Source organism: Varanus komodoensis, unplaced genomic scaffold (genome assembly GCF_004798865.1).
Source record: "Varanus komodoensis strain SLA01 unplaced genomic scaffold, ASM479886v1 scaffold52, whole genome shotgun sequence".
Classification (NCBI taxonomy): Eukaryota; Metazoa; Chordata; class Lepidosauria; order Squamata; family Varanidae; genus Varanus; species Varanus komodoensis.
Genome location: NW_025336114.1, coordinates 1,684,285 through 1,711,471, shown reverse-complemented (window position 1 = coordinate 1,711,471; position 27,187 = coordinate 1,684,285). Strand labels below are relative to the sequence as shown.

Genomic DNA, 27,187 nt, shown 5'->3' with positions numbered 1-27,187 from the left:
GTTTGCAGCCCGATTGCATTCTGATCTGAGGGCACATGCCTTATTTGACAGCCAGAGAAATTCCAGTCATGGAGAGATCCAATTTTTCTGGACAAGGGAAAACATTTGACCTTCTAGAGCAGTTTAATGTAACCCAAGACCAGTACCACCAGAACAGCTTTCCCATTCAGGCAGGCCCATGTAGCTTTGTTTCCTCCGAGAATAGCCCAAATGGAAAGCGCTGTTCCACCAGCCTACCAATGCCATAAAGAGTTACTAAAGCTCCCCCATCTCGTCCCCCCTCCCCTACACATACACACCCTACCCCCACCCCCATTACAGTTGCCTTTTTGTCAAGCAAGTGAAGCCCCTACAAAACAGGAACACCCTTTGGTGAGTTCCAGTAACTGAAGTAAGCAGTATTTATTAAAATGAGAAGGCACCTAAGAGAGAACAATGAACTTCACCTTGTTATATGCTAGGTACACCTCTCAAGATGCAATTCTATGCATGTTAGACAGGACAAAAAGGCCTACAACTCCCAGCATGCCTCAGGCATTTTTTTCCTATCTAAACATGCACAGAATTGCACCCTTAGTCAAGCTGGCAACCTCCACCCCTTTCATGTTTTGCTAAAGTCCCTTTCCTCTTTGCTTTCTCACATCTACAACTACTTCTCAAAATGGATACATCCAGGACACAGCTACACCATCTTCAGACTCATGTACTAGCCCAGTACATGCCCCCCTCTTTCTCTTTCTTTCTTACCCACCCCTCAACATCCCCAAAAGTTTCTCTACAAGATGAATCTGCAGTCAATTTTCTAACAATAAATAGCATTTCAATACCGCAATCTCATCCAGTCATACTCCATCACACGGATGGGACACTCAGCAAGGTCTTGCTGTTGGGTCAAACAGCTCAACTACAGACATACCAACTACTCATTTCCAAAACACTGTTCTTCCATTCTCAGTTGCTAGGTTAGCTATTCTAACAGGGTACAATATGGCCTTTTCCCACATGTCTGGACATGCAGGAGTTCCACTTCATGCAGCCTCCTCCTCAGATACTTTCCTTACCTTCCAGGAGCACTGGATGGAGCCACATAAATAATAAATAAATAATATGAATTTGTGACATCCGGACAATCCCGCAGTGCTTAGCACGGGGCAGTGTGGAGACGGAAGTCAGTATTTTTGGCTTTGCTTCACAGGGAAGCCTATGAACAGAAGACTTCTTGTTTTGCAGTACAATCCGGGCTAGAGTCCCTCGCACTTATGGAGACTAGGAAGCCACACTGCCCCTCTCCTGATGAAGCAACATGCTCTTGCTAACTTCGCTCCCTAACTCAAGCAATGTCCCATCTGTCTTGTCGACCTTCTGCTCAGAGATAAGGGCAACCAAACACTCTTGGCCACCTAGCCAGCTACTTCTAGAAATAATAATTAAAACCCCACCCCACCTCCAGATATGTACATATTCCACCAGGAGGTGGGAGGATCAGAAACCTTCCAAGAAAATATGTATTGGGGAGATGGGGGGAGCCCAAAATAAATAAATAATCTATACAGAACTCTCCTTAAAGCTTTATCGTGAGAACCTCCAAGAACAAGATTCTCATGCTCTGTGCTAATATCCAGAAACAATTCAAACCACCATTGTTGGGGGCCTTGTATTCAGAAACTCAACTTGCCTTCAACCAGGCATTTAAAAAAATTAAGAAAAAGACCTTCTTCAGCACGTCTGATTATCCATTTTGTTTCATTAACTTAAGCGGCTTCTTTTCATGAAAAACTCTCTCTTGGTGCCAGCCTGCCCGATCCCAGTTGCTTAGCCTCCCTTCCTCAACATGGCTCATTATTTCGTGACTCAACTGCAAATCTCAGGTTTACATCTTGCCAGCAAAGAGAACTTCTCCCATGCCTGAACAACGAGTTGTTAATGCCTCAAGGCCAGCTGTCAGAAAGATCTGATCTCAAGGACGGCAGGGAGTTGGGTTCTTGCTATTCCTCTTGAAAGTACTGTTCCTGTCTTGCTCTCTTGCAGCTGGCTAAGGGAACAGTGTCCCCCTCACAGTAATACCCAGAGTATTGTTGCCTTGCATCCTGAATGAAGCTTGGCTGGGAGAGGGACAAAGGGACATGCATTTCTCAGAAAGAGAGCTCCAGACAGCCATGTCTTCCACAGCAAGAGGAAAATCTTTCACTGCAAGGTGAAAGCAGGTAAGCAGATGACAGGATGGGGGCCTGAAACAATTATGAGTGAGAAATCAGGGAAAGGAGTGGTTGAGCTAGAGTAAGTTAGCTGTTGCTAGGGCAACAGCTTCACTAGTCTACCCCATAGTCAAAGCATGGCACCAGAGGGGCATGGCACCTCTACCCCACTGTCTCCTAGTCACTACCTCTAGGGGCTTGGGTCTGGCAGGCTCAAGGTAGTTGAGCCCCAAGCTGGCCCCTTACAAGGTCACAGAGAGGGGACAGCAACATTCACAGCAGCAATCAGCTTCACAGCCACCTTCCTCAATCACAGGGAGGTGGCCAGAAATAGGCAGCTGCCTCTAGGATCCAAATCCCTCCACTGCCTTCCCAGCCCCAGCCTCCTGCTTGCTCCCCTGGAATCCGTTCCACAGCACGCTGGCCCCAGAGGCCACAGCCGGCCTTGCGATTACATTCAGATGTCAACTCTGAGAGGATACCCTGGAGTGGGGGCAGGGTCAGCCGAGTGGCACTCACTCCCATCCCCACCTCCATCAGAGGATGCTCAGAAATCCAAGGAAGTAAAGTCTCCAAAATCACAGTCAAAGAGCTCGCTGATGCCTTCACCCTCCTCGAGCCCAAAGTGATAGTCCTGGGTCTGGGGGGGTGAAAGAGCGATGAATTCGGAAGGCAGGAAGCTTGAGAAGTCGTCCTTGCCTTGGTGGAGCAGGGCGTCCACGCAGGCCAGTGGCGAGAGGTTCACGTCGTCCCCGGGGCACTTCAGAGGGAGCGTGCTCTCTCCAGGCAGGAATGGCTCTGCTGCAAGAGAAGGAGGCAAAGGGGGGCTGTCAGCTTGCCTGTGCAGTCAGGGCGCGTGCACACAGATGCCGCTCGCTCCGAGTCGGTTAGCCCGGCTGAACTCTTCCACACACAACCACCGCAGCAGGTCTCAAGGAGCCTCGGCCATGCCCTCTCGCTCAACCTTGCAAGCAAGCACACGGAAGTGCCTGGGTCACAAGATTCCTCCTCCTCACACAGCTAGTGTGGTGCAAACGACAGAATGATGGGCTGAGGCTTGTGTGATCTGGGCTCTAGCCTCCACTTTGCCATGCAGCTCCCTGGGTGACCTTGGGCCAGTCACTGGCTTTCAGGCTAGCCAGCCTCACAGGAGCATTGTGATAAAATAGATAGGAGGAGACTCACGTGAGCATCTTGGGCTCCTTGCAAGAGGAAAAATGGTGATGGATTTCTGCAACACACATATATTTGCTTAGGGCATTCGGCAAGCTCACATTCATGCAGTGCCGACTGGGAGGAGGGGCGAGCCTCCCCGACTGCTCCCTCTGCTTTGCATTTCTGTTAGACACTCGCCTAGCCGCAGCATCTCTGAGCAGCAGGGAAGGAGACTGGAGTGGATCTGGGATCTCTCACAGCCTGGCTGTGCCAGTCTCCTCCCCTCACCACCCCTCTCCAAGCTTGCTTTCCTGACCTTGGAGAGTAGCTGGTACAGCTCCTTCCATGCTGGCAGTGAGGAAATGGGGGTCCCGGGGCCAAGAGTGGAGAGCAGTTTCCAACCTTGGATCTGGGAACCTGAAAAATCCTAGGACACCTCAGACAATGTTTACAGGCTGTGGACTCATTCATTTGCATCCTCACTGTCATCACCACCACTGTATGCTCCCTTGGGAGGTTTCTGCCCTGAAAGGCAGCCAAGAAATGTTTTATTTTTAAAAATGGATTTATTTGTTTTTAAGTGTTTAAGTTAATTTAGGAACGGAGAGGTTAAGTGAATGCAGCAGGCTGAGGGACAACACCACCCCTGCAATCAGCAAAAGCTTCTCAGCACACTCACCTAGAAGACATTTTTGGGTGTCACAGGTAGACAAACAAGTAGCTTACACTCCTGCGCGTGCTGCTGACTTTCTTGAACCGTTCATGGGCCAATGTGTTTCCCTGAAGGAACTCAAAGCTCCACGGGCTGCCATGCCCATCTCCCACTATTGCACAATTCCCATTTAGACCAGTGGTGGGCAACCTGGATGCTGCAGGCCTCCAACTCCCATCAGCCCCAGCCAGCATGGCCAGTGGTTGGGAACCATGGGAGCTGGAGTCCAACTCTACTTGGAGGGCCACAAGTACCCCATCACTGGTTGAGAGGCAACTGCCTCTGATATGCAGCCAAGTCTGGCTAGTGAGCCAAGTACAGAGTCTTGCTGTTACCATAAGGCCCTGATGGTTTGGGACCAGGTTACCTGGCAGACTGACTTCCCTGGCACAGAGCTGTGCAGTCATTATGGTCAATGCAGGAGATCTTAATGATTGTACCATGACCTGCAGGTGCCACCTTGCAGCAACCAGCAAGCAAGCCTTCTCCGTGGTGGCACCCATTTTATGGAACAATCTACCCCATGGAGTTCAGGAGTTGCCAAACACCTATTTGCCGAGTTGCCAAACACAGGTGCTTTAGACACCTATTAAATGCCCATTGTTTTACCCAGTCCTTCCCAATGCAGATGCTGCCTAGTGCTGTTTTAAGTGATTTCAATGTTTTTATTCATTTTTTTGCAACACTATGCATTTTGATTATATTGGAATGTACTCTGAACTTCTTAGAGATTTATTTCTATATGCTCAGTGATATATAAATCCATTAATAAATAATTAAGTCTCAAAGTGGCTTTGAGACTCACCCTCTAAAACTGTTAACAGAAATTGCCCAGAGGCAGGTCTGGTTTCCAATACAGACGTCAGCTGTGTGGATTGTACTCTGTTACCAATCTGTTTTTGATAGAAACCCTTTTTCCAAGGGAAAAAGTCAGTCTGCTCCAGATAGCTGCAGCTATGAAAGATATTTGAATTTTTTTTTCGAACCAAATGATTAAGGGGCTGGTGGAAGAAAATGTTACATTGCTTGGGACTTTTTAACTTGGGGTAGGGCGGGGGAAGGGCTAGTATAGGCAGACATATTGTGGGCAGACAGGAATATTTTTTTTTCTCCCTCTCTTAAATATACCAGAACTCCAAGTCATCCTATGAAGCTGAATGATGGTAGGTTCATGGAAGATAACAGGAAATACTTTTTCACACAGCACATAGTTAAACTGGGGAATTCACCACCGCACACTGTGCTGATGGACGTCCATTTGAATGGCTTTAAAATTGAAAAAGACCAGTTCCTGGAGGAGAAGGCTACTAACCATGACGGGGAGAGAGGTCTGCCACTGCACTGGGCCTCTGTATACCAGTAGCTGGGGAACGCAAGCAGGAAGAAGCTAATAGCTCCTAATAGTGCGCTTTGCATGGACAGGATGCCCACTGTAAACACAGAATGCTGGACTAGATAGCTCCGTGGCCTAATTCAGCCTGGCTCTCATGCTCTTCTGTTTTAGAAACGAACTACAATTATTTGGAAGATAATTTTCTCACTTAAAAAAGCTATGTATTGTGTGGTGTAGTGGTTAGGAGCATGGGTCTGGGACTGGGACGATTTGGGTTCGAGTCCCCGCTCAGCCATGGAGCCAACTGGGTGACTTTGGGCCAGTCACAGACTCTCAGCCCAACCTACCTCACAGGGTTATTGCTGTGGGGGATAAGATAGGGGAAGAGAATGATGTAAGCTGCCTTGAGCCCTTTGTAGGAAAAAGGCAGGATATAAACTGGAAAATAAATAAAAAAAATAGAAATAAGGGAAAATGTGCCTGTTTCCCCTTGCCGTGTACATTTTAAAAGCTGTTTGTGGTCCCCTCTTGTTGTGAGGGGCTCCTTTCCACCAAGTCTGCCTTACCAAAGTTGCTAAAATTGTGACAGGTATCTCAGAAGAAGAGTCACATTTCTTCTTCCACCTCTAACCTCCCCAAAAGCTCCAAGAACAGCAGACTACCAAAAGGATGACACAGAGACTAAATCATCTTTTCTCTGTTCCATTTGGATAGTACAACTGGTAGTGACTCATGATTACATAACCTGGAAAAATTACCCTTGAAACACCATAAATGTTCTATCATAGGTACTATGAGGCTGATTAAAGACTGGTGAAAAGGATCACTTAAGCATTAACGAAAGCAAGCACAACCTCATGATTGCTCTAAATGAGTTAACTGACAAGAGAATCTTAGCTCCTTTCTGAGGGAAGTGGATAATGTCTGGTGCTTAAGCCAGGTTCAATTTTTTTTGAAAAGCAGATGCCTCACTGTAAATTGAATTCAGCTATCATAATTTTCAGAATCCATTCGAACTGGAGGTTAGACAAGTTCATCACAAGCAAATGGGTTGCTGCAATCTTAACAACAGTAAGCCAGGAGGATCTGAGCCTTGGCCAACCTGTGAAAATCTTAGGGCCGAAACAGACATCACTTTTAACCCATATGCAGTTGATGAGTCATTTTGGGGAGGAGGCATTTTTACGCTAAAGTAGCTGCAAGGAGCCAATCTGGATGGAGCTGCTCAGGCATGTGAGTACAGGGGATGAGATTCAAAACAATGCTCTATTCCAAGCATAAAGTAAAAATGAAAGTTGTAATTGATGCTGGATAATGGATGCTGTGCTCCACTTTGTTTTATTGTAAGACCATCCAGAGACCATTTGGTAGCAGATGGTATGAATAAGTTTTAAATAAACAAACATAGTTTTATTTATTAAACATAACCTAATTAAAATAATGTCTGTTTTGATCCTTAGCAAGAAGTCATCTAAGTCCCAAATGAAGTTACCCTAAACTTATTCCAGTTCAATTTCTAAGCCTTCAAAGACCTCTTCAGAAATGGACTTTAACCTTTTAACCAGAAATTGCAGGGGATGCCGTATGAGGGGAGACTGAGGGAACTGGGTCTCTTCAGTCTGGAGAAGAGGAGACTCAGAGGGGATCTGTTGGTGACATACAGGTATGTGAGGGGATGTCACATGGAGGTGGGTAGAGACCTGTTCTCCCCTGCAGAGGAAGGCAAGATGCGCTCCAACAGAGCAAAGCTCAGGGAGTCAAGGTTCCATTTGGATGCCAGGAAGCATTTCCTGACAGTCAGGACCCCGAGGGTGTGGAATGGGCTTCCACGAGAGGTCGTTGAGGCCCCATCGATGCGGGTGTTCAAGGATAGGCTGGACGTCCACATGGTGGGCATGTCATGAGTGGAGCTGGCTGGAGCCAGGGGTCAGACTAGATGGCCCGGGAGACCCCTTCTGACTCGCTCCGTTTCTATGTTTCTATACTTAGCGTGGGATCCCAGAGATTCCTTCCCAACTATACCTTACAAAATGATGGTTCTGTCTTCTGTATTTCAGCCACCTTTGTGATGAGCCAAATATTACACACTGCACACGGCCCCTTTATCCATTACTCACTCCTCAATGTAACTATTTTGCATGTAGAAGATCTTAGGTTGAGCCTCTGGTATCTCAACGTAGGGTTCAAAAAACTCCTGCCTTAAACCCTGGAGAGCTGTCACCAGTCAATATTGACTGTACCAGGCCAGAAGGACCAAGCTCTGACTCAATATAAGGAATGCTGTCATGCCTACTTCTTGGACTCAGCCTGCTGGTCACAGACAGTCACAAGGGATCCCAAGCTGAGAAAATTTGATGCTTTATCACTGTGCTGGGGCAGGCTGTTCAGAAAACAAAGACAAGGCTCAGTGAGAAAACAGTAAAGACAGTGGGAGCTGATAGGAAGCAGAGGGACAACAAATCCCAAGATAAGACGACAAAAGGAATCTTTCGACTTATCAGATCTTTAGTGTGCTTCTTGCTCTCTCCCAGAATGCAGCAGAGTAGTTCAGGCATAGAAACCCTGAAGTTACGGAGCCCATTTTGGAAGAAGCATGATGCCTTTTCCTTTAGCATGGCCTATCCAGCAGTATCACTGTCACTAAGGCCTACAGTGATCAATCAAAAAATCCAGGCCAAAAGCACAAGGAAGTCGAGATTCATGGGTGGGTGCTGTTTCTTCCTTCTTTACTGATACGGTTTTTATCTATTTTCTTTTTAGCTCTAAAGGCTACTTGCTGTTTGTAGCAGAAAAGAGTGAAAAATATTTAAGAAATAAGTAAACCTGATGATTATGGTCACTTGTTTCTGGGTGAATGAGGAAAAAGGAAAGCAATGCATTAGGAATGCGTGCAATTATTTAAATAATGAAAAGGGGGAGTGCAAAATTCTTCTCCTTTGACCACTTGAATCCCTAACTAACATTCCTGATCTGGTTACTGAAACTTTGGGAGAAATGTTTATTTTCAAGCAACTTCAATCATGATTGTAACTCTAAGATGTAAACAAAGACACAGACAATGAGAAAAAGAAAAATTCTCAGATTTCTCACTGCATACCTTCTGGATAATTTTTAGCAGAGAACTTAGTACCAGGTGGGGGCAGATTATCAAAAACCTGAAAAGTTATTAAAAAGGGAATGTGGAGAAGGGTGGCTTGCTATGCAGCATAGCAAATATTATTATTATTATAACATTTCTACATTTAAAGAAGTTTCTTCCTTTCTTAACACATCTTAATCAAGTGAACATACTTCAATCTAGACAGGGATGGGGAACCTGTGACTCTTCAGCTTTCATTGGAACTTGACTTCCATCAGCCCTTGCTAGGACAGCCAAAGGTTTGGACAAGAGGAGATGTGGTCCTCCATGATGTCACTGGACTACCAGTTTTCCTGCTGTGATCTAGCCTGAGGCCACTGGCTACTTTTACTGGAGAACTGAAAGTATATCTGTCTTTGTAATAGTACAACTACCAACATGAAACATAGCTTATTTAACTTTTTGTGCCACAATAGAAATATTTTGTACTTTCACACTATTGATTATCTTGTGTGCATCAAGTGGTAGCAATGCCAATTCAGTCCACTTCACTTCCCAGTTGTAACACAAACACAACTTAATGTTGGAAGTCAAACAGAGGGTGAATGCTTCTGCAACACCGCATCCCACCACATCTCCCATTACAGAACCTGAGAACCAGAAAGACTTCTGGGGCTGCTAAGAGTTTAATTAATAAAGTAGTATGGGAAAGCTCCTGCAGCTGAGAACTGGTCAGAAACTAACCTGGGCAGTCCCATTTCTTCTTTCTGTGCTAGAAGAGACAGACAGAGAGCGCATGCACCATAATAGGACCTTCCAGAGTTCACCGGGTAGCTCCCCCAACCCCTCTCCATCCATTTGTGTTCTGGTCCTCCCCCACCACCCCCATTTTCTCTCAGAGAAAACAGAGTGCAGGTATGGCAGCTATTCACATGCTGCTGCTTCCCCCGCAACCAGGGAAGAACAATTTATACTCTTCCTACTAGGTGTACATTGTTTGCAAAGAGGCTATGTCTGAGGCAATTTACTATCACCACAGGAAAGTAGGCAGGTGTCCAATTACAAGCTCAATATGCAGCCATTCAGGAGAGAGCACCACTCTTCAATGCTAAATCCCAAGGAAGTGACCCTGCTGTTGTTCACATACCTTGGTCTCCACCTAGCAATGGCAAATTCATGTCCTGGGAGGGATGGAGAAGCACGGATGATGATGCTTGTGAAGATCCTGGAGAAGGTTCCTCAGAAGCCACTTTCAGTGGACTCTTGGTGGGGCTGCAGACTGCAGAGCTCTCTTCAGGACACAGGAACACATCAATGGGGCCCTGAGTGCTTTTCACAGCAATTTGGAATGCCTAGAAAAGACAAAGAGGTGAGCAGATTAGGAGATACTTAGAAGTCAGCACAGCTTTCCACAGTGATGATTCTCCTGACCTTTTGGTTCTGAAAGACAGCTTGCTCACAACATTTAGAAAATGACTGTTGAATCAAACTTTGGACACTCCCTAGGATTAGTTCACTTTTTTGCAGGTTACTGAACCCTAATTCTAGCACTGACATGAGGAACTAATCATAGCAGCCTCTGAGACTCATGGCTTGTTTCCTGTGCTTGGGTCACTGACTGCCCATGAAGCTGCCGACACCTTGTTTGCTATTGTTCTGTGCTCCCAAGAGGGACTCTGCTGGTTAGCCTTTGAGAGGCTGGTGGGCAGAGGTTTGATATTTATTATACCTTTTTCTCACATTACACAGTAAATTTTCTTCTGGGAGAATTTAACAAGCAAGGAAATTATCTGGAATTTGCTGGTTTATTTCTTATATTTATATCAAATTTTTCTTACAACAAACTCAAAACAGCTTACATCATGCTCCTCCTGCTGCTTTCAATCTTATCTCCACAACCGCAGCCCTGTAAGGCAGGTTCAGCTGAGAGTCTGTGACTAGCCCAAAGTCACCCAGTTGGCTCCAGGGCCAAGTCCTATGCCCTTAACCGCTACACCATGCTGGCTTTCCACTGTTCAAAACACTGCTTGCTTGTTTGCTCATACAGCAAATGAGAGGGATGCTGCTCCTTTCCTGTGCATTCTTGTGCCTTTTGCCAAACAGTGGTATGTGAACCAAGAAAGGCCTCCTAGGACCTGTGCAAACATCAAAACTAGCTGAAAAACAGAGGCTCCTGCATCACCACAGCTCTAACTGGGAGGTAAGTACCTTCGTTGCAGGGGCTAAACCTGAGTAGCATCAGTTTCACCTGCACTATATCAGTGGCTTGCTTTACAATTGCCTTTGTTCTGCCAGACACAGAGCAGTGCAAAGGGTGGTTATTTTAAAAAGCCATAACACGTTCGCTTGGGAAAGCTTAGTAGGTAGATCACCATCTAATGTGAGAGAAGCTGGCAACCATAAATTTTTGTGAACCATCTAGAGAGCTTTGGCTACGGGGATGTATAGAAATTTAACAAACAAGCAAACAAGCAAAATATGGGTCAATCCTGACCCCTGAGAAATGCAGCTGGCTCAGTTGCATGATCCATTTAATGTTGCCTAATAAACTCATTTACTGGGCATTTGCTTTCTGTACAATTATTAAAAAAAGATACATTGACTGGAAATGATTTTAAGTGATTCATGACAGACTACAGCTGGATCAGTCACGATTTACTTGCCCAGAACCCCTTCTGCATAAGGGATGCTTGCACAGCCAGCAGGCTTGGGCTTCTAGAAGCACGGTTGTGGAAGGCACTCTTTACGTACTGGCCTTACGTGGCAGCACAATACTGGGAACCAGGAACTGTTACCTCTGCTGGATCAGAGACTTGCATTTGTGTCTCCTGGGGGGCTTTGATCACCATCACCAGCTGTTCTGAAGGGTCTGCAATGCTGCGCAGGTCTTGGCAAGACACATAAGCTGAAGTGTGTTCAGTCAAGTTTTGCCAATAGAAGGCGACGCACCAAGACATTAAGCTACAATCATACATGTCTAGTTCATACATATAGTAAGCTACATGCCATACATGTCTAAAAACTAGCATTTTATCATTAACAGTCGCTCTTTTTGTTTTTATATAATGTTATGGAATTTGTTATTGTTTTATTGTTTTTAATTGTATGAGTTGTGAGCCGTCCTGATGTGGTGACAGCATATAAAAGTTTTAAATAAATAAATAAAATAAATAGTTACTGGGCTCAAATTGCTAGGACTTGGGAAGAAGAGATACAAACCTCTGCCACTGCTCCCTCAAGCACAGAAGATGCCTTATACTTAAGCTGTCCATCATTGTGGGGAAGAGGGAAAATAAACACACTGCTTACTATGAAATGGCATGCATACATTAAAAGTGGACTCAAGAACCTTTGGAGTTGCAAACAGGCTCACACTTCAAGTTCAAAATGATAAACACTTACCACCTATCAATCACCTAAAAATCTTACTGTGCTCATTACATTTGAATATACATCCATAATCCTCTTTCTCTCTGGATGCTTATTTAGGTAGATGGCCTGTTTATGCTAATATATATATTTGAAATAGAAGTGCCAAATCTTTCTCTCTCGATCTTTCTTTAATAGTATTGTGAACCATTATTGTGAATAAACATGTTTTTTGTCAGTTTTCCTTCCAGCTCCCCTTCTCCATTGTTTTTTCCCTTTTGCCTTTTATTTCTGGTAGCTTTTTGGTGTTGAATGTAATACTTTTCTCTTTTCTGTCCTGGGGTTCAATTTTCTTTTCCACACCTTTCTAGGTACTATCCAGGTCAGGATGGACAAGAAGTGGCTCTTCAGATGTTTTAGTCTACAGCTCCTGTTATCCTTCACCATTGGCTATGTTAGAAAGGACTGATTGGGGACCAAAATATCTGGATGACCATAAGTTGCCCCCCTTTGATCCACTTGATTCTAAATTGCCTCAAGCCCACCAAACTGACCCTGGGTGACATGGGGGTTGAAAAGACCAACTCAACCAACCCTGTCAGGTGTCTTTATGGAAGGACAAATAAACATGCATAAAGCATGGAAGACAGGTAGTGCGACTGCCACAGAGGGCAGAATTCAGCATCTTTGATCAGGAACAGGCTCAGCTCCAGAGCTGCCACACAAAAACAAGAAACACCTGACTTACTCATCTCCTCATACACACACGCCTCTCCATTGAGAAAAAACAGTCTAAACCAGCAAAGAGGTAGTGATTTTCCATCAGCTTACAGGGTGGGGAAGTACAAATTAAACCACCAACACCCAGTCCTGGAATGTCAGGAGTGTTGTTATCATTTGGAAGACAGCACTTTGCTGTTCCTGGCTAACACTGCAGATTTATAGCTATGAACTCATGAAAACACCCAATCCCCCTTTCTATCTTCAAGAGAAGGATATTGCTTGTTCTCAGGGTCCTCGGTAAGGAGTTTGAATTGTGTTGTACACATTTGGATGAGGTTGTCCAGTTGCTGTTCTGCTGCTTGAAGATCCTGGAGTTCCTTCACCAACCCCTGGTTCTTGCTGGTGCCCCCTACAGCAGACCGGCTACCCCTAGGAAACAGAGCAAGTCTTTCATGACTGTTAGTGGCTTGGTGACTCCTAGCACCACGGTATTTATTCAAGAAAACCAAACTGCATTTTTGCATGCTTCCACGTTCTCAAAATTAATCCAGCACATCTAGGTCAGTCATTTTACAGGTAGAATCTGCAACAAAACGTTGCAGCTTGGAGTTGTAGATGTTGAACATTCCAGCCACTTTGTCCCACAATAATCTGAGAATGCTCCTGCCTCTGCCCCTTAGAATTTTCTCCAGAACACTTTCTATAATTTGGGGGAACCTTGGGGGTCCCCATACCTGCCAATATGTCCCCTTTGTGTATGGGTAGGGCCAGTTAGGTGATATAAGTGACTCATAAGCTGAACATCAGAAATGATGGAGTAGCAACAGCTAAGCCATTTTGTACCAACACTGAAGATTTAGTCATTGTAGATGGAAATAGAGATTTATCATCCAAAGGGTAGCCAAGAGTGGTAAATTCCAGGTAACTACATGTTAAGAGTACAAATGAGCAGCCTAAAACAAAGCAGAGAACCACTTAAGAGAACCTCTGCCAACCTGGTGCCCTCCAGATGGTTTGAACATCAGCATCAATCAGCCCTAGCTTAACAGGGCCAAGGATCTGTAATGACAGAAGTGGAAGACCGAAACACCTGGGGGGCCATCAGGTTAGGGAAGGATAGGTTGAAGTATCTATGGAGCAAGCTTTCACATATGCTGGTTGTTCTGTTTCCAACTCAACAGTACATTACTAAGCACTTAGTAAATGCACAGGCATGGGTTCAGTCTGTGGCATACTGACATGTACCAAATCTTGGGAACAGAATCTTCATTCAGAATCTACTTGCTCTCCCAAAACCCTGGACCTGGGACTGCTTACCAGCAGCACTTAGTCCGAGTTAAGTTGGGAGGCACAGGAGCATCGCTCTGGCAAACATAGCTTTCTTTCATCATGCAGGACAGACCACTGTGCAAATGTTTGTTTCCTGGGATGAAGCTGAAGTGTTTGCCCATCACCTGACAAATAGGAAAACAGGCCCTTGCAAAGACAGTAAAGCCCTGCAGTCTTTACAGAGGCCTGTCGCATCTCTTTAAAAATCACTGAAGTTGTAATGAGCAGGTACCCCAAACATAGGAAGCTCCCTTATACTGAGCCAGAACATGCGTCCGTCTAGCCTAACATTGTCAACACTGGCAGTCGTTTTCCAGGGTTTCAGGCTAGATGCTTTCCTAGCCCTACCTTGAGATGCCAGGGATTGATCCTGGGACCTTCTTCATGCAAAGCACGTGCTGGATCACTGAGTTACACAAGATGTTGCAATTTCAAGTGGCCTCCCAAAAGCAGACAGCTACACAACAGAGTGAGGATGAACCGGTGAGTCACTGGTGGATAAGTATCAGCAATTTTGTAGCTCTGCTGGGAGACAGGGCTGCTGCAGGGAAACATGGGCATGCTCTGCTCTCTCCATGTGGCAAGTTTCACTCTCAGCACAGCTACAAGATCTTGCCTACATCTCTGTTACCTCCCAAGGGAACTCCAACACTAGCTGCCATTCACAGGGAAGCTTCTGCAAGCCATCTGTGACAAGCTTAACCTGGGGAGGATTTCTACCACTCCTGCTCATGAAGCAGGTCTGTTCTGTATGCTACCGTTCCTGCACCTCAGATCATCTCCACATCAGGAAAAAGATGTGTATATTGTAATGTACAATGAGCAGGCCACATCACTTTTCTATTGCACATGGCATGAATCAGGCACCCACGGTCTGCATTAGTTGTCCAACCAATAGAAAATAACATGTTTGTGCCACCCTTCATTTTTAATTATATCCCACCTTCCTTCCGTTGTGGAACTTGATGTGGCTACAAGTGATTCCCAGGTGGTCTCTCCTCCAAGCGCCAACCAGACCAAGACCTGCTTGGCTTCAGCAGGATGGCTGCTTCGTGTGTTTGCATATTATATAGAACCTGGGACCATATGAGAAAATATACTTGCTTTCTTGTAAGATCATAACCTCTGTGCAGGAAAGAATGCAGCAAAAGCAACACAGAGAAGCAAGTTTCCAGTTCTTAAGGGTTCAAAGAGAGGCTTGACAGCACAATCTTAAGTGTGTTTATTCAGAAGCAGTTTGCTCAATGGAGTTTGTGGGGATCCTATGCATTCGTACTTGTGCATATACCACGCTTGAGATTTGCTGTTCAATGAGCAGGCTTAAGATTGCATTGTTAGAGCAGGATGTTTGTAAAGGCTAGTGAAACCTCAGAAACACAGATGGAGGGGAAGGTATATGCACACTAACCAGCAGGATTCCCGGGGGTTCAGGAAAGGGGCTTTCCTTACCTGGAAAGCTTTTTGCCCCTCCCTGTGACAAGCAGAAAATCTTAAACATGCTTTAAAAGTGCATGTAAATTTAGTTTGTTAAATGGTAGACTTCAGCTTTCCTGGCATCAAGGATTCAAACTCCTGATGCAGAGTTTAAAAAAAGCAAGCAGTATGTATATAGCACTGGCCATAAGATTCGCTTGTGGAGCAGCACACGTGCATTACAGCTGAAACAAGAGAAGCTGCATTCAGCCCAGTGTAGTTATCATGCCTATTCTCTATTTTGTTCTAACCAAGGATTGTTGCATTAAAGTATTCATTCAGTGCAACACAGAAAGCCACACCCATGCCCATCTTCCTTTCATACAGTTGGAAATGGGATGCAACGGTTTCTTTCTCTTAACAGATACATTCCAAAACAATAACCAGGCAAGTTTCTCATTGCTAACACCAAAACTTGGTTACTTCTAAACTCCAAGAGTAGGCCAGAAAGACACTGGGCTATGGGACAGCATACAAACACAAGAAAGAAGGAGCAGTTCAACAGCCAGCACAACCCAATTGGTACAACCAACCTCTTGCCATCATAGGAATTAGACAAACAAGGCAAGTGACATCTACTTACAGCCACTGGATATGGTTCTTGGACTTCTTCGTGATCAGCTGGATGCCCTCCAGAACATTAGTGATGTCATAGATCCGCCTCTTTTGTACCTTCAGCACTTCTGCAGCCCAGTTGAGATCCACAACTCCATCAGGGGATTGGCTCAGCAGCTCCAGGAAACGCTTGGTAGTCAGATTCAGAGAGGTTTCATAGCGGGATTTCTCCCCAGGAGACTTGACCCCTAGAGAACCAACAAGGGCTTCAATACAACTAGCAATGTTGCTGAAGTTCATAAAGTACTGCCTCAGGTTGCCAACCTGCTCAGCTTGCAATGTCTGGCTACTTCAAGATCAAGTGGCATGGGTGAGTGTTGCTCTTCTTTGGTTCAGAATTTATATCAGGGTTGAGCAGCAGGCAGCTTGCAGTCCGCACTGCACTGAGAATAAAAGCATGGCAATTTAGTGGCCTGTATCACTACAGGGGTCAGATTTAGTGGTAGAACAAGCTAAATGCCACCCAGTCAATGCTCCAAAAAAGTCTGCCACCAATTCTTTCCATGGTGCCCTCTGGAGTGCAGTCTGTAAGGGGAGAAAATGGCTTCCAGATCCCCAAAGTTGTCCATTCCCGATTTAAACTGAGCACCTGCTACCTCCCTGCTGCCCTGAATGCTCAAGCGCTATCTTAGGTACCAGGAAGGGAGAGAGAATGGAGAATACTCAAGAGGGGACTCCAACAGGACTTCCCTAGTGCCCCATGGAAGGCTAGGGTAGACTACAGGGTCTCATGATCGCTTACTATGCATTTGATCATAATGGAAAGGTAGTATTACAGTTCTGGAACTGTGCTCAGAAAACCCAAGCAAGAAGCAGATGGCTTGACAACTGCGTGAACAAACAACTTGTATTTGCCAACCCAAATCTGGATTGTGCAGAGGGAATTTACCTAAGTGGCAAGGAAAGGTGCCCAGATTTTTGAATCCAATGCATGCTTATCCAACTTTTTTGCCTCTTTCCTTTGCTAGGGAATATATTAGGTAAAGCAGGCAAAAAGCTGTACAGCACACTTCAGCACCCACCAATTTCTGAAAGTTCAACCAGTTCTAGGGACTGATTATTTTACAAGAACTTGAATTTACTCAGCAAGAAAGCTCGGATTTCTAAGATGATGCCTTCTGTACACAAAACAAGTCTTGACAATTTATAAAAACCCTAAAAATAAATCACTGTTTCATGTTACTGTAAATGATGTGCAAAGCAGCATAATCACACAATACAAGGCATTCTACACAGCTGTGGCTCATGCAGCTTTTCAGGTCCCTCAATGTCTGCTAGATTTTTAATCCAGATGAACTACCAGTTGCCTCCAAGTCTGCTGAATGAGAGAGAGATGCATGTCTGTTGCTTCAGACTGGGTACCTGCGTGTTTGAAAAGGTCTGAAGCAGTGACATCCATGTACTTTGCAGCGTTCTCTGCTAAGGGCTCTGAATCTCCACTCCAGAGACCATGACACTATGGCAGAAGCTGGTGATCCATCAACACACCCTTCCACTACCCACTGCAGCCTGCAGATATCTGGCTTCTAGAAGTCGAGGCACATTTTCACGTGAGAACATAGAAAATCCCCAAGGCCAATTGCCACCGGGGATCAAAAGCAAGCAGACTGAAGAAGCATGCTCGGAGATTCCCCACTACAGCAGCTACTGCCTGCCTGGAGATTCCCTGTTTCTAGGCATCTGAATGCTCTATCAGCTGAGAAACGTTGCTTTACTTAGCCGCTAAGACAAGGAACCCTGAAAACACCAAAGAGAAATTAAAACATGAGGGTTCCCTACTGCCCACCAGCACCTTTGACAGGGTTTCTCGCTTTTCCTTGGGGTGGTTGGACACTCTCTGCAATATACTGGTGGTCGGTCTCCAGGTTCAGCTTCCGTTTTACCTGGAAAAGGGGCAGGGAGAGAGAGATTTGTAAAGGTCACTGGACTGCATCAGCACTAATTCAGCTCTGTAAGTGACACAGAAAGTTCACAGAAAGTTCCAGTAGCTTAGCAAAACAGATTAGATCTAGTCTGATGCAGATTTTCATAGGCTCCTCCATCAGATGCAGGAATATCAACACAGCATTCTCTTCAAAGGCAGAGCTGTTCGCTTCTTCCAAGCAAAATAATGCAAAAGGCATGGTACAATAGACAGGCCAATGTAGCTATAGTAACAATACTGGCACTACTGGCCTTGGACTGGAGAGATCTGGGTTTCATTCCTGACTCAGCCATGAAGTTCACTTAGTGATCTTGAAATATTCATATAAGCTCAGTCCAACCAACCTCAAAAGTTTATTGTGAGGATAAACTGGGGAAGGGAGGATTCCATGTTTGCCATCCTAAATTCCTTGCAGGAAGGTTATGATATCAAGAGTGAAAGGAAGTCTGTAGGTCCTCAAATCCAACCCCCTACTTGACATAGGAAATCTAAATCTAGAGCATATCAGTGGGTGGATTCTTCAATGAGGAAGAGTCCAAAATCCATTTAGATAATGGGTTCCAATGACAATTTGTTCTTCCTGTCAAGACATTTCTCCTTAAAGTCAACCAAAATTTATCTTCCTGTAACTTAAGCCCATTGAATCCAGGCCAGTCCTGTGGGGCAGCAGAAAACAAGTTTGTGCCCTCTTCTGTATGACAGTCCTTCAGATATTTAAAGAGTGCTGTTATGCTGCCACCACAAACTCAGTCTTCTAAGTACAGAAATTAAAATAAAACAACATCAGAGTGATAGAGCTGCCATGAGACAAAGTTATGTGACCAAATCTACAAGGAATTCTGAGAAATTACTGTTACCATGAGCAGATTACTACAACTGAAATTGCTAGTTTATTCCTTGACACAAAGTTTACTTACCAAAGAATTCCATTCTCAAAAAGGCTAGCTGCTCTTATATAGGTAAGGGAGAACCCAGGAAGTTGACACAACCATTTACTGCTCAAAAAGTCCTCATGTTGCTGGCTTGTTATCAGATGGTATTTTGACTCTGTTTCCTATACAACTTCATTTGCATAGAATGAAATAATGTATCCTGAAGTCTCATGTAAACTGTAATTCCAATATGATTATTGTGCATGAGCATATAGCGGAATGGTGGTTCTAGCACAGTGTCAGGTGACTGCAAATTTCAGTGATACCCCAATGCTCATTGCCAACAATTGCTAAAGCTTGAAACTCTGGTAACCTCTTGCCTGAAGAGCATAGGGAATATGAGAGAGAGGGATATCTGTCAGAAAGACCCTAAATGCTGGATTTGGGCAATCGCAACCCCATCACCCATTGGAAAGTTCTTCAGACAGCAACGCTCCATGAGGCTAGTCATCTAGGGACACAGTGCAAAGAGCCAGAAACTTTGGAACAAGAAGAACTCCACTAGGGACAACTGCAATATAGTGGCTCAAAAATCCCACTTGGAGAACTATCCGCGCAGAAATTGATTTGGGTGGGATGTTCAATAAAGGAAAGAGATAACGCTCCTACCCATGCGAGCTGTTTAAGAAATGAAGACTAGAGATCAGCAAGTAGAGAAAGTGGTAGGGCAGATGGTTTCACAGACAATCCAAGGTTTTAATAATCCAAAGTGATATAACTAACAGGCAACGTGCTTTTGCAGAATTTCTGGGACCTAGTTCAACAAATAATGTACTACGATAAGGTTAAATTTCACTTTGTCAGCATGTCTCCCCCCCACCCATCAAATGATTAGAGATAGAATTTGGTCAGAAGGGAAGACCTACAGTGGATGACCACTACAAAGATATAACTGGATCCATGAAGCAGGAGCAGGTAGAAAGTAGACCAAAAAAAGGATCAACATAGAAAGTGGCAAATTGGCACATTAGAGCAAAACAGAATGCTAACCTTCAGTCATCCATAATTTCTCCTTGCCTTTCACACCAACTTTGATTTTGTTTATAACGTTTCCCACACTGGTCTCTTCAAGCCCAATTTCTCCCAGGTCACTGCGGTGTAAGAACCCATCCTCAGCTACATCCATCCACAAAGACCGCAGCACATGGCCAACTGGGGAGCAAAGCAACACTAGCCTGAAAACGCATTTCTTCAAAGATGTTTTTGCTTCTTCTGGAACAACATAGGAACATGCCCACTGCTGGAATAGCTTTGGGACTGCGAGTGAGCAAGGCCTGATGGCCACATATCTTAAAAAATAAAATATTGTACAGATTATCTGCATAGCAAGTAAAATATATTAGGCACTGAATAAAACGTTTCCCTACCTGAGGAAGACCTACCATTTTATTCTATATGCATTCTCTTGGTGGATCTTAAACAGAGCATTTTAAAACTACTGAAAAAGATGGTCCATTAAAAACACTCCAAGGTAAACCACTGGACCTGAGGCCCTAGATTGCAGGTATTTCCTGCAGTAAATTGAAACATGAACCCAGCATAAGTTAAGAACTCTCTGCATTGTTGTAAAACCAGAATTTCTAGGGGCCCTGGATAAAAAAACAATGGCAATTAAACCAGTTTAGATTCGTAGCGTAGACATGCCCTATGGATGATTCTCGCAAGTGATGCCAAGATTGCCTGTTGAATGGGGGTGAGGGCTGCAACTAGTGAATATAGTTAATGGAGCATACAGTGCACAAGGCTATCATTTTTAATCTAGTTCTGTGAAATATTGCTATTTAATGTGGACAAGGTGTTCAGTCTCTTAAGTGTGTTTTCCTGTTCCTGTCAACAGAGGCACATTTATGCTACAACGAAAGGTTGCATCCAGGTTATCCCATCCTGGTGCAATGGGTATGCAATTTCTAGCAGGGCAGAAAGGCTGCAAACATGCACAGCCCTGCATCATCATCATCACACTGGCATGCAAAGTCTCAAAAGATTTAGAGATCCCAAACCATTAGATCACACCTTTGAAGGTGTGAGAGCATCTGAAGAGTAAATGAGCTTCATGTAAGAGTAGGCAAGCAATGTTATACATGATTACATGAAGTCCCAATGACCTTGCACTGAGCAATAGTATGAGCATGCGCTAAACATGTGCGCATGTTTAGGAGACCTGTGCCTCCTTAATCCTAGATATGCACATTCTTCAAACGGACTCATCGGCTCAGCATTCTCCTCCACAGGAAAGAGAGGTCCCATGCTGTTGTTTTTTAAGGTGTCTCTGAGGACAGCTTCTGGTGCTACCAGACAAAGATTGTATTTCCATCTTTAATAGATGTTCTGCAGTGAGAAAAAAAGATGGAAGTGATGTTAGGAAAATGTGGGAGAGTTTTAAATTGAAAATGATACCGTGGAATTGCCTGTAAACTTTTGTGAATGGGACAGGGAGATTGTACTATAAAGCTTCATGGGGATATGCCTGTATTCAACCAACAACAGAAGTGGAATTTGGTCCAATGAATCAATTCAATACACGTTTGGTTGCATCTCTGGTAAGCTGCCTGGCAACTCCACTTCCTGAGCCAGGTGAGGTACATGATGAAGCAAAGAATTTCAGAATAAGCTCATACTGATCTCCACAGCAAACCCACTCTAAAGATGGAAGACAAGACAGTTGTGCAATTCTGCCTTGAACAAAACTGGAAAATTCTCAGACATCTATTGATCCAGGGTTCTAGAAAAATCAAATACAGCAACTAAACACCTGAACCTAGTCTACAGCCTACCAGGTAGGTGTTAGTGCTCCCAAACATCAAGCCAGTAACTTGGATTTTTTTTTTAAAAGATTTAGTTTGAAAACCTTTAAAATTTTAACTCTCCTTTCCTTGCTTTCCAAATGACAGGCCCCTTATCTGCCAGGAATTAAGCAAACCAGGTTCTGGGGAGCTGGCATCGCAGGTCATGCCCTCAGACCCGCCCCACGGCTTGCACACAGCAATGCTAACAGGATGGGGAAGCTAGACATCTTCAGCTCCTTCCCTGAACAACAGGCACCCCAATGAGACAACACAAAGTGAAAGCTCATTACAGATTCCTGACCCAAACAGTAGACCCTACAGTTAAGACAAAGAATTGACTGTAAAGCAGCCGCCTACTGCAGGCCCCTCAACAGAAAGGGCTTCTGTGGGAGGAGGACGTCAAACTAGCAGAAAGCTTTGTGAGCATCACTTCTGCTCTGCCTGCTGAGAAAGCGCAAGGAGGCTTGCTACCCTGGTCCATCAAACCCCCTGGACTGGGAAACTCCAACAATGGCTTTGGTTTTCCAAAAGTGGGCAGTCAGGAAGAAGATTCCACACAATATAGCAAAGGACAGTAATAGCTCCATATTTTATTTGCAGCATTTATCATCTGCAAGATGAGAGCTGCCAACTCCTAGCATTTCCTAGTTAGCTGGGGAATGCTGGCAATTGCAAGATATTTTTCTGTCTAAACATGCAAAGGATTGTACCCTTAAAGTATCCAAATCCCACTTGCTGTCTTCAATATGCCAGTCTGATTGAAAAGGCAGCGAAAGTGCCTATATTTGCAATCCTTAAATTGGGGAAGACTTCTCTCTAAGGTAATTCTTATAACCAGCAGACTAGGAGAAATGCTGTTCCTTTATACATTCTTGAAGAGCAGGCATATATTCAGTAGGGATAGCATTTCATGTAGCAACAGAAAAGCTTTGTTTGTTGAATGTTAAAGCATGCTAAGGATAACCAATTTAAGCTGAGTGGTGCTAAGACAAGTACCTTAATGGGTCACCCTGGCCCTCCTCTACCACTTTCTTCCACTTGTATATTATTGTAGGGATGGGCAGACAGGAGGCCTCCACATGCTTTGGACTTCCAGCATTCCAGCCATGTGGAAAGGGACTTCTGCAGCATGCATATTTGAATTTCCAAACAATTGCAGATCTACCTTCTGCCCATCCCTGTGCTACTGCTTGGAGGAAGCAGTGAGACCATGTCTTCTGACATTCTGCACTCCACCACTCACCTTCTCCATTGCTTATGCCTGTGAAGCCCATGTAAAGTTCCATGACCCTCAGTCAAGTGGAACCTCTCATGGGTGCAACTTTAAAAATGCAAGCTGCTTGCTGAAGATGTTACTCTGAACATGAGGATCTCAGAGGTGAGTGCTGATAGCCATGGCCACTATCTCTCCTCCACACATGAGCACACATGTGAAAGAGAGTGAATAAAGAACATTTCCTCCAACTTTGCCAAATGATGCTCCTACATTTGGTCAAAAGCATGCATGTGAGGTCCTTTTTTCTCCTTTGGTTTCAAATACCTAGGACTTCATCTTAAATGAAGTCAGGCCTTTGCTCCATCTAGCACAACAGTGTCAATACTGATTGGTAGTAGCTCTCCAGGGTTTCAGTAAAGGCTCTTTCCTAGGATTACCAAGAGATGCAGGCAAATGAACTTGAAACCTTTCACATGCAGAGTAACAGCATAAGAAAGCCATGCTGGGTCAGACCAATGGTCTATCCAGTCCATCACTCTGCTCACAGTAGCAAGCCAGCTGCATACAGGATCCCTCCAGCAGGATAGCTGCAAGACCTCCAACTGCTGAAGCTCCTCAGTAACTGCAGCATACCAGCATGTCACCTCTGGTAAAGGAGATAGCACATAGCCAGCAAAGCTAGCAGCTACTGATAGCTTCCTTCTCCTCCTCCTCCATGAATTTGTCCAGTCCCTTTTTATTTTCTTAACAGTGAGCTTTGGCATTTTCCTACGGACCTCCTGATTTTTATCAACATCTCCGTGCCTGCTAGAATTGATGTACTAAACATGCAATATATATAATTTATAATAGTATATATACTATAGCAACTGATGCAGAACACATGCAGTAGTTCTCACTAGTGCTATGCATAAGTGATCACTTGTACACGTTATGGACAATGCTATGAACAGATCATCTTAGCTTTAAAGGAAGCAAACACTGGCCCATTCACATTTAACCTAACTTCTCTCAGCTGTCTCCTAAGCACCCACAGATGTAACAGTAGCTTGCAGTTCAAATGCCTAAAAGCAAATTGTATTTATCAGTGTGTTATTACACCAATAACTTGTTCTTCCTCCCTCCAATTCAATTTGAAAAAAATGTCTATTTTCTTGGGGGCAAGGAAATCAAGTCACAATATTATAGATCACAATAAATCACACCTCTCTCTGCCAATATACCCCTCAGTAATAACTCACAGTATACCCAGGGTTAAGTTGTTAGCCACATGTTTGAAGCTCAGCTCCTGCATACGTGTCAGCTCATAGGCTCCTCATGTGAATAGACCTGGGGCAGAAGATCTTTTGCCTTCTCCCTGGCTCAAAGCAGCTAGCCGGATATGACAGAAGTGAGTTATGTTGTTGCTGCCACTTGCTTCCTCTGCCTCCCATAGCAAGCTTTTTATCTCGTTTTTCCTTCTGCAGCTCTTTTTGTGCAATATTCTGCTTGAGACACTGCATACCTTGAGGTGTGCAAAAAGCAATGTGCATAACACAACCAAAGCCAAACCTGCACTTTGTTAGACTAAGAACAAATTGCACAGAACCCAGGCCTTAACATCCTGTAACAGGAAGTGAAGCTGCCTCATTAACATTTGCAGGCCACTGTTCCAAAAAGAAAGAGGAGTCCATCTATTGCTATTGAGCTAGATTTGCAATCATATAGAGAAGAATTATAACTATCTAGGTCAGACAGGGCAGTCTTGCAGAATTCAGTGCTACAGTGTAACATTTTGAGGACTAGAACTTCTAGTTAATCATTTCTTTGTATGTTTTCAGGAGCACTCTCTTTGCCCTTCTTGCATGCTTGTTACATATGCCACGTTTAAGAAGCACTATTTCAGCCCCAGCTTAGAAACTCTCCCAACATCCCTCCTGTAATTATAGGCACCAAAGAAGCCTTTACAAAGCCACGTTTTTGACAACAAATTAAAAAGCAGAAACTATATCAGCTCACACATATAACTGAATGAATGTCCTTCTTTCTAAGCATCTACCTGGGCCTTAGAAATCCAGAGTGAATCTGCTCCTAACACAATTACTCTTCTATTACTTTGTTTGTCCTAACAATGCCAGGTGGCTTATTCTGGCAAAATGAACAAGTATATTCCTATGAAGCAGCAGAGGGAGGATCTGAGAAACTGACCATTTATTTGCCACATATGGGTTAAAAATAGCAACACTCTTCATATTTAAGATGATTATAAGATGTTGCATTATCCAGAAGAAAAAAGAATTTTCACTTTTCTGGTGTTCACCTTTGCACCTTGTCCCCTTGCCTTCCTGAAGGCTGCTCAGGAGCTGCTGCAGGATTTAGTGCTAAACAAAAGGCCAAACACTTTGTCAAGCATTAAATAATGCACAATACAGCATCGTGGAACACGCATAAACATTAATTAGGCACACGTGACACTTTTTACACATAAATCAAGCAGCACGTTTCGTTGCTGGCCAAGCTCCTGGCTTCCTGGCAGTCAACAACAGGAAAATAAAGCGGTGCCATTACCGGCGGCCGTTCCAGAGCAGGCCTCTGCGTTGCTGACTGCAATCTGGCGGGCTGTGGCGTGGCGAAGAGCAGCAGTTCCGTGTCGTTCTGTCCTTCGGCCGTGGGGAGCTGGTCTGGGGTGGAAATGATCACGATCTGCTGTTCCATCACATGGATGGCCTCTGCTCCCCTCAGGAGGGCTTCCAGGTCCGCCACATTCTGGGTCACTTCCAGACCCTCCAGAGACATGGTACAAAGCGCTGGGGCTCACATGCCCGAAAACTTGGGAGAAGAGTGGGGTGGGGGAAGCCTTGATTTTGCCCCCCTCCTCCTCACCCCCCACACACCGTAGGGAATCGGAGATCTTCTCCGTCTTGATCCCCTCCTGGGAATCAGAGCCGTATCAGCGGGCCAGTGCCATCGTCCTGGAGGCTGGGGATACAGGATGGCAGCGGCTGGTCGCCAGGAACACGCCCCATCCTCTTTAAGAGCAGAGGCCCGGGAAATGGTGTCCCGCCGAGGAGCAACAAGCCAGGGCCGAGCGTTGGAAGGAAGCAGCCAGGCCGAGAAGGGAAACAACGCAGGCTGCTTTCCAGGTCATCTGCGGGCCCCTAGGAAAACCCCGATGGCCGCTCGATGGAAAGGGAGAGGAAGGGTGGTGGTGACAGGCGCCGGCACAGATCAGGGCTCCCTTCCGCCCACGCTCTCCGTGTCAGTGTCGACTTCCTCGCTGCCCCGCTTCGTTCGGATCTCTCCTGGGCAGATCCACCTAATAAGCTCGGCTCCTCTTCTCGCCGTTCCTACCACTTCGCCCCGATGCCTCTGCCCCGGCGCATTCAGCCAAGCCCCTTTTCAGCTGCTCGCGCTCGGCTCAGGCACTGTTATTGTTCCCAGCTGGTCCCGGCCTCGCACACGTTTGCGCGCCAAATCCTTTTTGCCGCGAAAGCAGCACGAGCAGGCAGCCGTGCTTCCCATTGGCCAGCCCGGGCGCATCAACATTCGGCTTCGGAGGGAAGGCGCTGCTCCATTGGTCGTCCGGCCTAGATTGATACATGACGCCGCCGTTCCATTGGCTACGATCGGGCGGCCGCCGGAGCGCCGTGGTGACGGCCCAAACGTTCTGACAGCCGCCCAATGGCGGCGACCTGACTTGCGGAAGGGGGAACGCTGCCTGGCCAATCGGAGGGGAGGTGCTGGGAGGACGCTGCGGAGGGTGGGCCTTTGTGGGAGGTGAGGCGGAGCCGTGATTATGGCTCGGGGAATGTAGATCGCTGCATCTCGGGGTGCCCTGGCCGTGTCTCGTAGGTTTGTTGTATCCTTACCATTGCCTTGCGCACTTCAGCTCCACGTACGTTCTTTCAGCATAATGGCTCCTACCCTGGCCCCAAACAAATGTATTCACAACTAAGCCCCCTGTGCTCCGCGTACACGTTGTCCTGCCAATGCCCGCTCCGTTAGAAGCCAGCTCCGTTTCCTACCGTAGTACTTCTAAGGAAGGGTGAATAGTTCTGGACAGTTTTGATTTCCCCAAATGGGAGAGGAACGGGGCAAAGCGTGCTTGCAAAATCTTGGTTCTCTCGGTTTTGCCTCGGGATCCCCAATATGAGACGATTAGTTATGATTAGGTAAAGGTTGACAGAAATCAAAAGGCGTTTTGCATATGCTCGAAGATGGTCTGCTAAAGATTTAATTCATCTGGCTCAAGCCTCTGTCCTGCCAGTGAAGATTTTTGAGTGAATACTTTTGTTGAATGGACCTCTTGCACAACCTCTTACCCCTCGTCCCCTACGGAAATCAAGTTTAACTCGGGGTGCACAACA

The 27,187-nt window shown here is 45.3% G+C and overlaps 1 protein-coding gene across 4 annotated transcripts; it reads right to left on the bottom strand.

Annotated features, from left to right (window-relative positions):
* Positions 1–387: 387 nt before the first annotated feature.
* Positions 388–25,668, bottom strand: E2F1 (E2F transcription factor 1). Of its 4 annotated transcripts, none has more exons than XM_044447583.1 (7): positions 25,389–25,668; positions 17,776–17,866; positions 15,952–16,171; positions 12,843–12,995; positions 11,270–11,384; positions 9,622–9,826; positions 388–2,996 (listed from the first exon to the last, which is right to left on the bottom strand). In XM_044447583.1, the coding sequence occupies exons 1-7, from the start codon at positions 25,614–25,616 to the stop codon at positions 2,743–2,745; spliced, it is 1,266 nt and encodes a 421-aa protein (XP_044303518.1). In that variant the 5' UTR covers positions 25,617–25,668; the 3' UTR covers positions 388–2,742. The 4 variants fall into 4 exon arrangements, with proteins under 4 accessions (XP_044303518.1, XP_044303519.1, XP_044303520.1 ...); XM_044447584.1 differs by having other exon boundaries at positions 388–2,993; XM_044447585.1 differs by lacking the exon at positions 25,389–25,668 and adding an exon at positions 23,279–23,458.
* Positions 25,669–27,187: the final 1,519 nt, after the last annotated feature.